Genomic DNA, 15590 nt, shown 5'->3' on the forward strand with positions numbered 1-15590 from the left:
AAAGCTGGATTCGAACCCGGAACCCTCAAGTTCCTGGTCAGCCGTTCTACCATATATGTCACACTGCCCCACAAAAAAGGTAAGATAAGGTATTATTTTCATTTAATTGTGGCATGCGCATAATACCGACGTGTGACATGCCGTGACATAAATGCTGCTAAAAGCAGCTTTTTCAATGCAGTCTGAATCGATAGGAGCGTGTGCTGGTGTACCTAATGCTGTGACCAGGTGAATCTATATAATGTTCATGGGGTTAATTTTTTACCGTTTCTGGGAAAAAATAACGGTGATAAGTTGAAGATACACATTTTAACGGTGTATAATTTTTTAAACATATACTTTTGGAGAGGGTGATTTGTGGTTCCATTTGCAATTGAAAGCTGTGTAAAAGCTGTGTGGCGGGCTTATAAAGACTTTAAATGCATATAATATTTATAAAAAAATAAAATTAAAATAACGTCCCTACTTCACAGAAATTCACTCACCACTCTTGGTGAAAGGTAACCCCCGTGATAATCGAAATAAGACTGTAGTTTGTTTGGAAAAAGTTTTGTTCTATATATGGATGATATCTATCTATGCAGAACATGTAGTAAACGATACTGACAATTCCTTTTGTTGGCACTAAATGTAATATACAGTTGACACATTCTTTGGTGCTTCTTGTCAGTATGTAACTGTCAGTTGTTAATGAGTATGCTTCTTATGTAAAATTAAATTCTATTTTAGATGCCACAGTTAAGATCAGCGGATGCAACAGCATACATTTGGCATGTACTAAATATTTGAATATTCAGGCACTTACCTAACAAGTGCTTCTGGCTTGCTGAGCTGGTTGTTGGGGATACAGTTGTCTGTGGGATCCCTGTTGGAGCCACCTGACGTCCCCTTCCCGACCGCTAACTTGTGCTTCTTCTCGTTCTTCCCCGTGGAGGAGGAGGAAGGCGCAGAGGAGGGCACACTGCCATTTGTAGCACTGTGGCCACGCGGCGAGGAGTTGAGCGCTGTGGCATTGTTGTTTTTGTAATTTTTGGAGGAGGAGGAGGAAGAGGACGAGCAAGAGGAATTGTTGTCCTCTTTAAGCAACAGGTTTTCTGTGCTGCCCAGTTCTGTGGTTAGTCTTTTGCTGTTCATATGGTTCTCCATATACTCCATCTCCTGGAGTTTAGAGTCCACTGATGATGGCAGGATGCTGTTGCTGTTGTGCTGCTTTTTAGTGTCCCCACTACCCTTCCCCTCTTTCCCTTTTTCTTTATACTCTAACTCCGGCAGTGACGTCGAGGTCTTTTTATTGGCAGGGGCGCCATTCTGCAACACTGGAGGTGTGTCCACTTCAGGTAATCCTTTAGCTGCTGCTGTAAGAACAAGTGGATTAATGAGATGCATATCATATGAAATATTTAAGTCAAATGTTACTCTTTGCAGTTCAACTTCTATAATTACAACACTGAAAATATGACTGAAATGAAGACCTTCAACCTGGAATGGTTCAAACATGATTGTAAGTGCTGTATAGTTGTACCTCTCAGCTTACGAGTGCTCTGGCTCACACGCTTTTTAGAAAACAAGCTGTTTCTCAGCTAATTGCAGTGCTTTAAGTTGAGAGCCTCCCCACCGCTGGTGGCATAGCAAATGTCAGACTAAAGTCCAAAATATCCAACCAAAATATTCAGTGTATCACTCTCTAGCATTACCCTGTAGCTAGCAAGACATAACTTTGTTTTTACAACCAGTGATGTGAAAAAAGGGAGTGTGAAGGACGGTGCTGAGAAAAATGCAGATGATATTCAATTAATTAAAGAAACAGATAAACAAAAAACATGACCGAAGTGTGTGTGTATAGCTAATTTGGCGAAGCAGTTCGAGCAAAGCCCTGCTAATCTGCACCATATTGAAACAGAAGGAGTTGGTACCGTCAGCCAAGGATGTTAAAATAATTTGTAAATGACAAACCTTTATACATGAAAATATGGCGAAGCTGATAATGGTGTGTTTGACAGAAGCAGCTCGAAGGACATATAGTAAAAGTCCACTATCCAAGTTAAATGCTGCATATTTTGGCAGATTACTTACTTCATAAAACTAATGTAGGTGTTTGTAGTTCTTTCTATATTATTGTTTGATATAATATTTGTTATTTACCAGAACGGAATTTAAATTATTCAAAATTTGAAACAATTTGAGGTACTAGTATTTTGGTTTACAAGCTACATAAACAGCCAAATAAACTTGTAAGACAAGGTACCACTGTATGACCAGAGAGAAATTTAAAGTTGGACCAAAATAAAGTTATATTCAACATCTATGGTTATGTTACGTATTCTACACTAGTGCATCTCAACAAATTACAGTATTTTTGAAAACCAGTTGATTTAAGTATTATAATTTAGAAATTAAAACACACTTTTAATGTATAGGTTTACTATAAACAGATATTTCAAGAATACATTTCTTAAACATTTTCTGTGATGATTGTCAAAAAGTTAAACACTGTAATCAAAAAATTAACTACAAAAACATCCATCATTTAATTGGTCTGTGTCCTAATTGAACTCTTGAAATAAAATACATTGTGCACAATATTTACAATTTTTGAGATGTGTTGTGTACATGCTGTTCAATCTTACCTTCTTCTGCTTCTCGCTCCTGCCTTTGGAGCATCTGCTGCTCTGGAGGCAGAGCCTGCTGCAGAAGCTGCATGTAAAACTCATTCTCCTTCTGCACCTCCTTCTGTTTCCGGAGGCGCATCTTATAGCTTACATAGCTCTTAAAGCCAAAGCCCAGTGTGACCACTGGATAGCCAATGCTACAAAAACAAAAAGAATACAGTTACTCCATAAAAACTATAAAAAGCAGTGTTTTCATTAAAAACATAATGGATACAACACTCAAATCAAAAACTCCAAATAAAAAGTAGAAGGCTTTCAAAGACAAAAAACAACAAACAAAATCGCTTGTGGTCAGAACTTTACAAACACTCATCATGGGTGCCTGCCATGAACTGGAAAAGTGCTGGAACACCAGTGTCCAGAGTCAACACCGTTTTACATCACAATGGGCTGAGAGGACGCATACCACAAAATATTATACATATTTTTGGCATAAATTAAGTGGGAAATTAAGTCTTTATCATGTCTTACTATTACAGTCCAGCATTTGTCTTATTTTCCATTACTGTATTATGTTGAGGCTATCGATAAATATCACTAAGCAGGACTTTTGTTTCTGGGTTAAAAGGTAACCACTGAACGCCGCTAACAACACAGCGGCTAATCTTGGCACTATATTCAGTTCAGTTAAGTTAATTTATTTCATTCATAAAAACAAACAAACAAAGGAATAAAATACAAATAAATCAATCATTAACGCTTAAGTAAAATATGAATGAAAATACATGTGTCAAATACAATTGACTTTCAATGTTGGCAACGACAAACCATATTTCCATTTTACAAGATTTAAATCAATAATGAAAAAATAAATCTACTCAGTCATATCCTTTCATCAAGATTTTTAGATTTTTTTGAATACAGAAAGAGATTTACATTGTTTTATTCCACTGTCAACTTTGTTCCATAAACTAACACCTTTGATTGAAATACTTATTTCCATTATCACTGTTCTAAATGTAGATTTATTAAATATCTCAGTTCCTTTCAGATTATAATTACTTTCTATTTGTACAAATCGGTTTTGAATGTCGTTTGGTAGAATTGTTGCATGCGCTTTGTAAATGATTTTTAGGATATTATAGCCCAGCTCATGAAATGTTAATACATTTAACTGTTTGAATATTGCTTTGTGGGTTCCCTGTACGCATTTCCAGAAATTATTTTTACAGCTATTTTCTGCAGAAGGAACATTGTATTTAAATGTTTTACAGGCACTACCCCACACTTCAATACAGTTTGTTAGATATGGAACAATCGAGTTATACAAAATATACAATGCTTTTTGATTTAGCAATTCCTTCAGTTTCTGTAAAATAGCAATGGTTTTAGATATTTTAGCCTTTGTATCATTTATATGTGATTTCTATGACAAATGTTCATCAGTCATAACACCCAAAAACTTGATCTCTTGTGTTCTTTGAATCGCAACTCCTTCGACATACGAGCCATCCACACTTTTCCTACCACTGCAAAAAATCATGAATTTCCTTGTACTAGTATTCAAGGATAATTTATTTACATCAAACCATCTTTTATTTATGATTAATTAATTTTCAACCACCTCTCACACATCTGAAATATTTTGTCCTGAATAAAATAAGGTTGTGTCGTCTGCAAATAAAATACACAGCATTGGTCCAAGGACTGATCCTTGTGGCATTCCACAACTAACATTATGTAAGGCAGATTTCCAATTGTTAACTTCTGTAAACCATGGTAATATCATTGGCGTACATGAGAAACAGCATTGGTCCAAAGACTGATCCTTGTGGCACTCCACAACTAACATTATGCAAGGCAGACTTCCAATTGTTAACTTCTGTAAACTGTTTTCTGTCCTTCAGATAACTTTTGACCCACTCCTCTTATTCTATATTTGTACAGTTTGTCCAATAATAACTTATGATTGAGTGTATCCAATACTTACTAAATTTTGTTTTCTATCTATTGCAGTTTCAATGTATTCTACCAAATCAATTATTGATGTTGTTGTTGAGTGATTGGGACGAAACACATATTGACTATTACTTAAAATGTTACATCTATTAATACATTTATTTATCCTGAAAGCAAACCATTTAAAGATATTTGAACTGTGGCAGCAGTGATACTGGTTTGTAATTCGAGTACTCGTGTTTGTTTCCATCTTTGTAAAAGGTATTACTTTAGCAATTTTCATAAGATCTGGAAATATCCTTTTCATGAATGATAAATTACAAATGAATGGTTCGATAACAAAATCAATGATGCTCTTTATAAATGTCATATTCATGTCTACATAATCGTTTGAGGTCTTATTTGAACACTGCTTCAGAGTTTGTAATATTTCAATCTTTTCTACTTTATCAAGAAAAATACTGTTTATATTATCTATTATAGTTTCTCCAATGTTATTATTAACTTTAATTTTTGATATTTGTTTAGCCAAGGTAGGGCCAATGTTTACAAAGAAATTATTTAAATCATTTACTACATCACCTTTGTCGTAAACATCTTTATTGAAATGATTTGGAATTTTAAGTTGCGATTTTTATTTTTTTAGAACCCTGTTAATTATTCCCCGAGTACCTTTTATGTTGTCTGTATTTTTGTCCAGCAATTGACTATAGTATTCTTGTTTGTTTTCTCATAATCCATATCAATTTGTGTTTCTATTTTTTGTACCTATCTTCTGAGTATTTTGTCCTTGATTTTTAAAATGTTTTAGACAAATGATTTTTTTCCCCTGCAAGCATTTTTATCCCATTTGTCATCCAAGGTTTGTTAATTAGATTTTGTCTACCATTGCCTCCAATTTTGAATTTTTAACAGTTCTTGTCATGCAGATTAATCAATATTTTCCTAAATGAGTTGTATTGTACTGTACATGGTGTTCAATAACTCATCTGATGTTCTCAGTCCTCCTTCAATATCGATGTTAAAAATCACCACATAGAAACACTGTTTGTTTTGGTATTCTCCATTAATTTGTCCATAAACTGTTCTACACATGACCCAGGCTTTCTATACACACATGTGACAAGAATATTCGTACTTGTGTCGTTCATTATTTCTACGGTGACCATTTCCATAATATAATTTACAAAAGTTGTCATATTACTAACGAGTTTACATTTTAAGTTTGTGCTTACATAAAGGGCTACCCCCATCCCCTTTTTGTCGGTTCTGTTTACATTGTACAATTGGTAGCCATCAATTTGAACTTAATTTATATTTGTTTCTTTCAACCAAGTGTCTGGTAATGCAATCAATTTGAAGCTTTTACTAAGTACTGTGTTATATTTTCTAAATAGCAGTTTAGACTGACTGTTGAAATTAGTGATTGATATTGTTTTGTTCATCATTGGACCTATTGTAGAATTAAAATGATCTTCAGTATAATATTTACATTCATTAATAACAGGAATGAATTAATTGTAATCACAATTTATTTCTGTCATATATTTTATCAGTTGTATTGATATTTGGGTCCATGAAAATGTCTATTAATCCATTTTGTATTTATGTCTAAATGTTTTGTTCTTCAGTATTTGTCCAGTTCCTCCATGTTTCTAATTAGTAGTAGAACTCTAGCTTCCTTTGGTGTACCGTTCAGCATAATGAAAACCTTGCAGTTGGACGTCCAAGTAGACTGTATTTTCTTTGGCTTTCGCAGGAGTCGTGATTTACTGGCAATATCTGAAAATTTCTTCGTCAGGTGCTCATTTATGTAGACCTCAGTGCCTTTTAACTTCCTCTCCTGTCAGAGAAGATCCGTCTTATGCTTCCTGTTGGCGAATCTTAGAATATTGGCCCGTTTGTCCTCTTTTCTTCTCCATTGGAGAAGATGACATGCCTCAATATTTCTTGAGTCCATTTTAATTCATTTAGAGTGCATGAAAGTATTTACTTGGTCCTCTGTTGATAACTCGTTCATTTTGATTGGTTCGTGGTCCTGATTTTTCGTCACTGCTCTGGCATATGATCGAGGTTTTATTTCTAATCCTGTGATTATCAAGTTGTTTATTCTTGTGTATTGTTCCAAGTCAGCCACAATGTTTTTCAGTACAGCAATATTTTTTTAAATCTTTCTCAACATTCATTCGTTTAAGTGCTTTGACCTCTTCCATCAGAACCATAATTTGTTTCTGCTGTTTGCTTATGACTAATACCTCTTGTGATAACACATCCAAAAATGTTTTAAGTTCCTTCACTTCTTCTGAAGCAATGTTTTTTTGGGGGGGCATGACGTTTAGATATATAACTGGAGTTTATAACATACAAAGAGCAACTGTATTTTCTGCCAGTGGTGTTATGGATCAGTTAGCTTGGATGCTAGCGGGCCTTGTCGCTCCTGGTAGCGGCTAGCTGTTGTCCGTGCTGTTTGGCGGGCTGTGTGGCCGGTAGATGGTGAGGGTGTTGTTGCTGGATGGCGGTTAGCTCCTGCCGGTTCGGTGGTTGGGCTCGATGGCGGCTAGCTAGTGCCAAGACTTTTGCCGGGTCGGATAGAAGCTACCTCCTGCCAGTTCTGTGGTCGGGCTTGATAGCGGTTAGCCGGTACCAGGGCGCTTGCCGGGCTGAATGGCTGCTAGCTCCTGCCGGTCTGTAGCCAGGCCGAATGGCAGCTACTTCCTGCCTGTGTTGTGACTCGACTCGATGGCTGGACGGCAGCTAGCTATTGCCGATGTAGTGGTCAGGCTCAATGGTAGCTACCTCCTGCCGGTACCAGCGGTTAGCTGGTACCGAGGCTGTTGCCAGGCCGGACGGCAGCTAACTCCTGCCGGTGTCGTGGTCGGGATGACAGCGCACACTGTCGCCTCTGCTCCTCTCGTCGCTGAATATTCACTGCAACAATTCAGTTGACCAACTTTTGGCTAATCAACTTTTTGATGCACTTAATTTTCGACTCCTGTTTCATCAATAACATCTCCACATTAGTGAGCCTTTGACACGAGTGAAGTCCAAAAATTAGAAAAGACAGACCAGACTCTGTGCCATTATTGCTAATAAGACTGCTTTCAGCTCTTAACAGCTGTTAGGGCGAAGTGGAGATGAATTCTGTTGATTCAAAATGCACTTCATCTTCAACATCATTAACACTACTTTGACGTGATCGATGTAGATTGACAATTCAGACAGGCAATGCTAACAGGGAATGCTCACAACGAAGCTAATGATTGTAGCGACGACGTTCAAGTTGAACAAGTTTTTGCAGAACAACTTACGCCCATGGTTACAGCACTTGAAGCACAGTTATAATTTAGAGGAATTACCCAGGTCCAGTCATAACTTAGAGAAATTACCTAAGATGTGACAAAGTATTTCTACATTGTGGCGGTGATATAGTGGCCAGGCAAGCCATAGCAATGACGCTTGGAGGATCCTACGGACTATTAGTGGGTACTGTATTGTACAGTAAAACACACTCAAGGTTACAATATCGGGTGAAACGAGAGTACATGTGAATATGAGCGTTAGCTAATGTTTAGAGGGCACAGGTTACATTAATAAACATATTTAAAAGGTTGTACCGTATTTTTCGGATTATAAGTCGCTCCGGAGTATACGTCCCACCGGCCGAAAATGCATAATAAAGAAGGAAAAAAACATATACACGTCGCACTCGAGTATAAGTCGCATTTTTGGGGGAAATGTATTGGATAAAATCCAACACCAAGAATAGACATTTGAAAGGCAATTTAAAATAAATAAATGGTGAACAGGCTGAACAAGTGTACCGGTACGTTATATGACGCATAAATAACCAACTGAGAACGTGCCTGGTATGTTAACGTAACATATTATGGTAAGAGTCATTCAAATAACTATAACATATAGAACATGCTATACGTTTACCAAACAATCTGTCACTCCTGATCGCTAAATCCGATGAAATCTTCTTCCTCGTTGTCGCTCCTGGTATGCGCCGCTAGCGTCCTTTCTTTCTGCTGCTCGATCGCCGTTTTCTGCTGCGAATTTCACTACGTCCAGCTTGTAATCTGCAGTATATGATTTCCTTTTCGGTGCCATTTTTGTTCAGCCCTTGTCAGTTTTTATAAGTTACCGCCAATGTAGAAATTATAAATTTTAATAGCTACGGTAGTAGCATATAGCATATAGCAGTTAGCATCCCATGACCCACAATGCACTTCTGCCATGACCCTCCCCCGCCGAATTCTTATTGGTTGACGTGTGTGTGACGATTGCTGACATTTTGCTTTGTCTCTTCTGTGAATTAGATAAATAATATTATTTGATATTTTACGGTAATGTGTTAATAATTTCACACATACAGTAAGTCGCTCCGGAGTATATGTCGCACCCCCGGCCAAACTATGAAAAAAACTGTGACTTATAATCCGAAAAATACGGTAAACAGTTTTTTAATACTTTACCTATGACAATACTTGATTTATTAATAAAAATCCTACTTCGCGGAAATCTGTTTATCGCAGTCAGGCCTCGAACCAATTGGCCGTGATAAACGAGGGACGACTGTAGCGTGCTAAAACATTTTTGAGCTTCTAGAATGGCCTTGCCAAAACACAAACTATGCTTAAGAAATGGTCTCTTGCCAAAAGAAATCAACCAATTTTGCCAAGAAATATCCACCAGAATTATGCCAGAAGCTTGTGTCTGACCGCAACTGTATATATGAGCCACACACCCAAAGGTAAAAAATGTGATGCTATGTTTAGGTATTTAGTTAAATAAAAACAGTTATAATATATATCATGTTGTTGTCTTGCACAAAGAGTTAAAGTCATATGTAAAGTGGGGGGATGATAATTGTATGAGTTTGTAACTTACAAAGACAGCAGTCTGAACAGTGCATTTTGTGGTAGATTTATTTCAAAAACCAAAAATGGAAGTTTTTAAAATTCTAGTTTTTCTGAGTTACTGGCTCTCTATGTTAAAATAAATAAGCCTACCATACAAATGTACTGTTCATGTCTTTATAATGAGATGCACTAACAAAATCAGAAAGGGATGACGCACTAATTTAAATAGGTACCATTCATACAACATCACTGTTCAACGTTGTGTGGATGTTTACATTTGGAAAAGATCCAACAGTGGCTCACCAGTGTGCAGCAAAGGGACGACACAAGTCTACATGGAAGTTCTTCAGGTCTTTGAATCTGATGGCTGCCTCTATGTACACGAAGAGTATCCATAGTGACACTGTGGGTAGACAGACTCCTCTCTCTGAAGAAGAAGGTGTAAGGATTGTCAATCAAAGGTGAAAATAAGTGAAAAAAGAAAAATAAGGTTCACCTGCCATTGTGTATCAGTTTTAAGATTTGGTATATTCTGCACAATGACGAGTAAGACACTATTAATTCAGTTTTCAACGAGGGTAATGTGAGGATAACTAAACTTGATTGGGGCACATGATTCCCTTCATCACTTTCACACAGACGCACAAGGAAAGCCACCAAGGACCATGTCCCTCCCCTGACAAGTACCGTACTATAGGTTTTCCATTATAAACCTGACATCTGGTCAACAGGCGGCATGCTTGATCAGTATGAGTTATATATACCGTATTTTCTGCACTATAAGGCACACTTAAAAACCTCCAATTTTGTCAAAAGCTGACAGTGCGCCTTATATATGGACCAATATTGAGCCTCCAACAGGTAAAAGTTTCATTCAATCAATCAATCGAAACTACGGTAAGCAGCCGCCAACTTCATTTTCCCCCGTAGAAGAAGCGCGCGGTGCGTGCTGGGATATATTACTGCGCGAGGCGTGCCGTTTCATTTCCATTTGTTTGTTTATGTAAAGACCCCAAATTGGCTCCTATTAAGAGACACGCTTACGACGCAGAGTTCAAACTTAAGACGATCAGTCACGCAGTAGAACACGGGAATAGAGCAGCTGCGAGAGAATTTAACATTGTCACTGAACTGCTAGACAACAGCAGCGACACTGACTCGATTAATGACGACTTTGACGAGACAGAGCCCATGTTGGATGCCGTATTCGCCCAACTGTTTAATTCGGACACTGAAGAAGAAGAATTCGAGGGATTCGTGGATGAGGAATAACTTCATAAAGTGAGCTTTACATGTTTATTTTGTGTGTTGTGTTGTGTTGTGTGACATTAACGTTTGAGTAACGTTGAGTTATTGATATATTGTTATTGCTCTGCACTATTTTGAGTGTTACTATATTGTGATTGCACTAACGTTTGATTTACCGTAACAGTATCACTGTTTTTTACGTGTTTATTGAATCAGGGGAAAGTTCCCCTCCACTATGTGATATAAATGTTGCACTACATGTTATACGTTGCTGTTGTTAAAAGATAAACAGAACACCACGTCACTGACTTTACCTCGGGGAAAATAATAAAACAGCTGTTTATTCATTTTGGGAGTGAACAGAGTTGTCAGAATGCTGGTTTGTAATCTATTAATAAAGTTTGACTGACCTATCTGACTGTTTTGTTGACATTCCCTTTAGCGCAGCTCCATCTAATGGATGCATAACGTAACCCCAGCCTCTACTGTAGCGTCTATTCTATGCGCCTTATAATGCGGTGCGCCTTATATATGAATGAACTTTTAAAATATGCCCTTCATTGAAGGTGTGCCTTATAGTGCGGAAAATATGGTACTTGTGTCATTCATAGTATGTGCTAGGGTTGTCAAAAACATCAATACTTCAATACTAACACAAAATAATACATTGATAGCTACTTTTTTAGTATCGTCAGTACCGAATACTGTACACTTTTTCCTCGGTGAGCTGCTCAATTTTCGACATGTGAGTACTAAGTCATCGCTGAAGAACGCATGCTGACTTTAAAAAAAAATAAACCGGTGTTTCTCATATCTTTACTTATTCATGGACAGTTTGCCCTTGCTCATCAACAAATTATAATGGAAGTGTGGCAGTGTAGCATTAACGGTAGGTACAGCGCAACTCTGCTTCACAACATACCTTTTACGCGCCTTGTTTGTCAAAGATGTAGCAGAAACAATCGGTGATCCACTTTACTGACTTTGTCGCTATATATAGCGAATAGAAGTACATTTAAAAGTGAAAGAGAAGCGCGTTTTGCATCATGTATTTTTCAGTAATAAAATACAAGTGGTCACAAAAATACTTGCCGCTCGAGAAAAAAGAGAGAGAGCGGAGATCTGACCCCACAAGCCCAGGGAGTGTGCATTACTACCGTGTGCAGTAAAGTTACAAAAGCGTGCAACCCAACTTTTAACATTCTGTAAGTGCTTAAAAAAACAGCTTAGAGACATTCATATTTTGTTTGGAAACACTTTGAACATCACTGGTTTACTTATTTCACCAGGAAGGCAAAGTGTGGCATGGGGGCCAATTGTTGAACTTTGCTCTTTTTTAATGGGCCTGTGACACATTGTAGGAATAAATAAATAAAAAATAAAAAAAAACATTAAAACAGCAAAAATAGAAAAATAGAGCAAAAAGGCATAACGTAATGAGAAAAGGATGATATATATATAAAAAAAAAAAAAAACTAAGATGTGTCTTTGAATACCTGTTTGCATATTTCATTACAAATTACACAAGAATGTCACGACCACCATACTGAAAGAATATTAAAAACATTTTTTGTTTTTTGCATTTAAAGACTCCATGTTACTGCTGTTCTTTTTATCAAGTAAAATAGAGGATTATTGTTGTTATATTTGACCATGTCTATAAGCACACTATTGTTTGTTTTGATATACTGGTAAACCGCTGTTCTTTTTTGATAGTTTCCTCTTGGCAGCTGATACTGTGATATAAATGATGTGCAAAAAGATGTTTAAGAAAAGAAGCAAAGAGATCTTAAATACTTGAACATTTTTAAGTTCTCAATAAAATAGTGAGTTTATTGAGTAGTAAGCATCAAGAATTGTCTAAATTCATGGGTACTTTGTCAGTATAGGGATTTTGGCATTGTCACAATCCTAGTACCGGTATGTTTTTTATTTTTAACATAAAGAAAGGAATGTCTTGTTACCTGTGTGCCAGACATACTGCACCCACACATAAGTACTGGCAGCAAAGAATAGCCATTGTACGGGAATGAAGAGGAGGCAAATGAAGTCCGAAGTAAGCGCCACAAACACAAAGAATACTGAAAAGGCCTGTTGAGAAGAAGAGGGCAGTTACAATCCAGTTCTAAAGGCACACAGGAAAAATCACATCTTGCCTTCTAATTTCCAGGATAATTGTCACTTCATTTTGATATTGCAAAGTTTCTATGCTAGCTAATAGTTATGAGTCACTGGAAAACACTGCAGTAACCAGGCACCACAGGCTGTTTATAAGCCAGGTAAAGAGTGCACTGGTTTGTTGACATAACCATTTTTGCATACAATATGATGCAAACCTGTCTGAAACCTACTCTAGAGTCTACACAAACAAGCTTTACAAAAATGTGTATTTAACAAGAACTCACCAGCCCCTGGTATCTGAAGGAGTCGTACACACTCCGGAGGAAGAGCCAGAATGGCCAGAGGTACTCAAACCTGAACTCCAACACAAAGTCAGCCAGTAGCACCAATGCCCACACCACCAGAAATTTCAGGTACAGGAAAGTGCTGCAGAGATGAGGCAACATTCTTTGTAATTAAAATACACACTATAAAACAATAATTTGAATACTGGCAATGTTACATTTAACACCCAAAATATAGAATATATAACAGGGGTTAAGTATAAATGTACATCTGAGCTTATTGCTGCTGTTTGATTACAAACCTATTTGTTGCTTGTGGTCTACAGCAGCTTATAAAATGTAACAAGGTCTACATAAACATGCGATAATATATTGAATAGATCCCGGAAGAGATTTTTTTCTGCAATCTATAGCTTCTACCATGTTTCTTGAACATGTAAACATAGTGGGCTGTTGAGCTTGAGAGCATTTCAGAAGGATTTCAGTAACTTGGGTAGGTTCACACTTGCAGCACAACACCGTGCTCCCGACCAAAAATAAAAATATGATTCTTGGTGGTTAGTGAAGTGAAGTGAATTATATTTATATAGCGCTTTTCTCTAGTGACTCCAAGCGCTTTACATAGTGAAACACAATATCTAAGTTACATTTAAACCAGTGTGGGTGACACTGGGAGCAGGTGGGTAAAGTGTCTTGCCCAAGGACACAACGGCAGTGACTAGGATGGTGGAAGCGGGGATCGAACCTGCAACCCTCAGGTTGATGGCACGGCCACTCTACCAACCGAGCTAAACCGCCCCAACTTACTTTACTAAATAAATTACTTTTGTGCGATCTGGTAGCTCTCTTTTAAGATCATGCATAAAGTTGTGCCATGCCCAAAACATGATGTCTTACAGGGGTGGGGGGTCTGGAGCCTATCCCAGCTGCACTCGGGCGGAAGGCGGTGTACACCCTGGACAAGTCGCCACCTCATCGCAGGGCCAACACAGAAAGACCATATAAAAGTTATATAGGAAGGTGACAGTGTTTCTGACAACTTCTGTAACCCTGTAATACAACACTTAAAAAAAAAAATAACAAGGTATGTTCAAACACTTCTGGTCTCACATTTAACTCGTTTTTTGCTAATTTTCCCTAAGCTTTTTGTCGGGTGTTGCATTATTACGGACAGTTGCATTTTGTGACAGCATTTCCCCCGTGTTTTGGAGTGTTTATGCAGTTGGTGGAGATTCTTGAATCACTCAGGTCTCTCGGACCCCTGTTTGGTCCTGGCTATCATCACATTGAACCAAACAAAGTGTACTTGCAAAAAGTGTTGTGAAAACACCCTGAGTCAGAAAATGGGAATCCCAGCAGTTGTTTGATTTATACAATTATGAGTGCACTTTTTCAGTAATTCAAGGACTGCCCTACATCACAGGGATATGATTCCACGTGTGTAAGTACTCTATTGCCCTTAAGCGTTTGGCTGATGGTTGGACCAGTCAGGTGTGGCTGGAGAGAGCAACCAATCAATCACCAGCTTAGTTAAACTCAACAGTCCACCATGAATACGGCATACCAAAGTACTTTTTAAATCACAGTTCTGCTAACTGTATGTGGAATGATAAGATTTTAGTTGGTTGACATTAGGTTTACAACTCGCTAGTGACCATCTATGAAAGGTTATTGCAAAACGGACGATTGGCAAAATGACAACGGGCCTTGGTTGACATTGTCACTGCTCATTAAGTAATACCCCCCTCCAAAAAAAAACCACTACATTTCCGAGTAATGTTGTATTTGTGGTATTGTCCAAAACTGCTATTGTGTGGCCTAAATAGAGCTACACGCTAGCTCTATCGCTTGCTGCTAGCATACAAGGAAAACATACTTGTGTAGCTACCAATAATAGCAGCTAGTTAGCCGTGTAAACAAGCTAGGTAGCGCTAGCAGTGTGGTTGTGTGAATATGAACATTCAAATGAGTCCCTATTTTGTAGCTATAACGTGATTGGCATTGTTAAAGAGCGCCCTCGTTCGCTGTCGTAAGGACCCGACCCGACGTCCACCTCTATATACGTTACCTGCCGTATATCCCCTCGGTGATTCGGTTCCGTTTTACCGGCCGTCGGAGTTTGCTGCAGTCCGCATTGCGCCGCTTCATCCTCCTCCTCTTGGCTTTGGCCTTCGGCTAACCACTGTAATCTTATCCAGTTTTCTGGTGTATACGGCCAACTACAATAAATGAAGTGCTGTACAACGTGCGGCTGTAATTATTTCCCAGACTGGAAACAAAGAAATAATAAATAAAGGACTCTATTCGGGAACCTCCTCTTTTGCTCTTAGCGCAGGCTCACTGAGCGCAAGCCGCGCTGTATTTGACGTGTGTGCTGTTGCCAGACGTTTGGAATATCCAATCAATCTATTCGCCGAGGCCCTTCTCGTTGACGGATACCGAGACGAGCCATTTGTGTGACGAGGCGACCGCTCGATCACTTCCCCTCGACCATGACTCGAGAT

The 15590-nt window shown here is 38.1% G+C and overlaps 1 protein-coding gene across 2 annotated transcripts in view; it reads right to left on the minus strand.

Moving 5' to 3' along the window:
• The window catches only part of maco1b (macoilin 1b), a 28842-nt gene extending 13252 nt beyond the window's left edge, over window positions 1-15590 (minus strand). The window contains exons 1-6 of one of the 2 annotated variants that reach the window (XM_061968541.2): window positions 15155-15590; window positions 13087-13228; window positions 12646-12772; window positions 9737-9860; window positions 2628-2806; window positions 806-1352 (exon numbers count right to left, since the gene is read on the minus strand). In XM_061968541.2, coding sequence (XP_061824525.1) covers window positions 806-1352; window positions 2628-2806; window positions 9737-9860; window positions 12646-12772; window positions 13087-13228; window positions 15155-15234 — 1199 coding nt within the window. In that variant the 5' untranslated portion in view covers window positions 15235-15590. Of the gene's footprint in view, window positions 1-805; window positions 1356-2627; window positions 2807-9736; window positions 9861-12645; window positions 12773-13086; window positions 13229-15154 lie in introns of both variants that reach the window. The other variant, XM_061968540.2, reaches the window with a different exon arrangement.

The sequence above is a fragment of the Nerophis lumbriciformis genome, linkage group LG08, assembly GCF_033978685.3.
Source record: "Nerophis lumbriciformis linkage group LG08, RoL_Nlum_v2.1, whole genome shotgun sequence".
Classification (NCBI taxonomy): Eukaryota; Metazoa; Chordata; class Actinopteri; order Syngnathiformes; family Syngnathidae; genus Nerophis; species Nerophis lumbriciformis.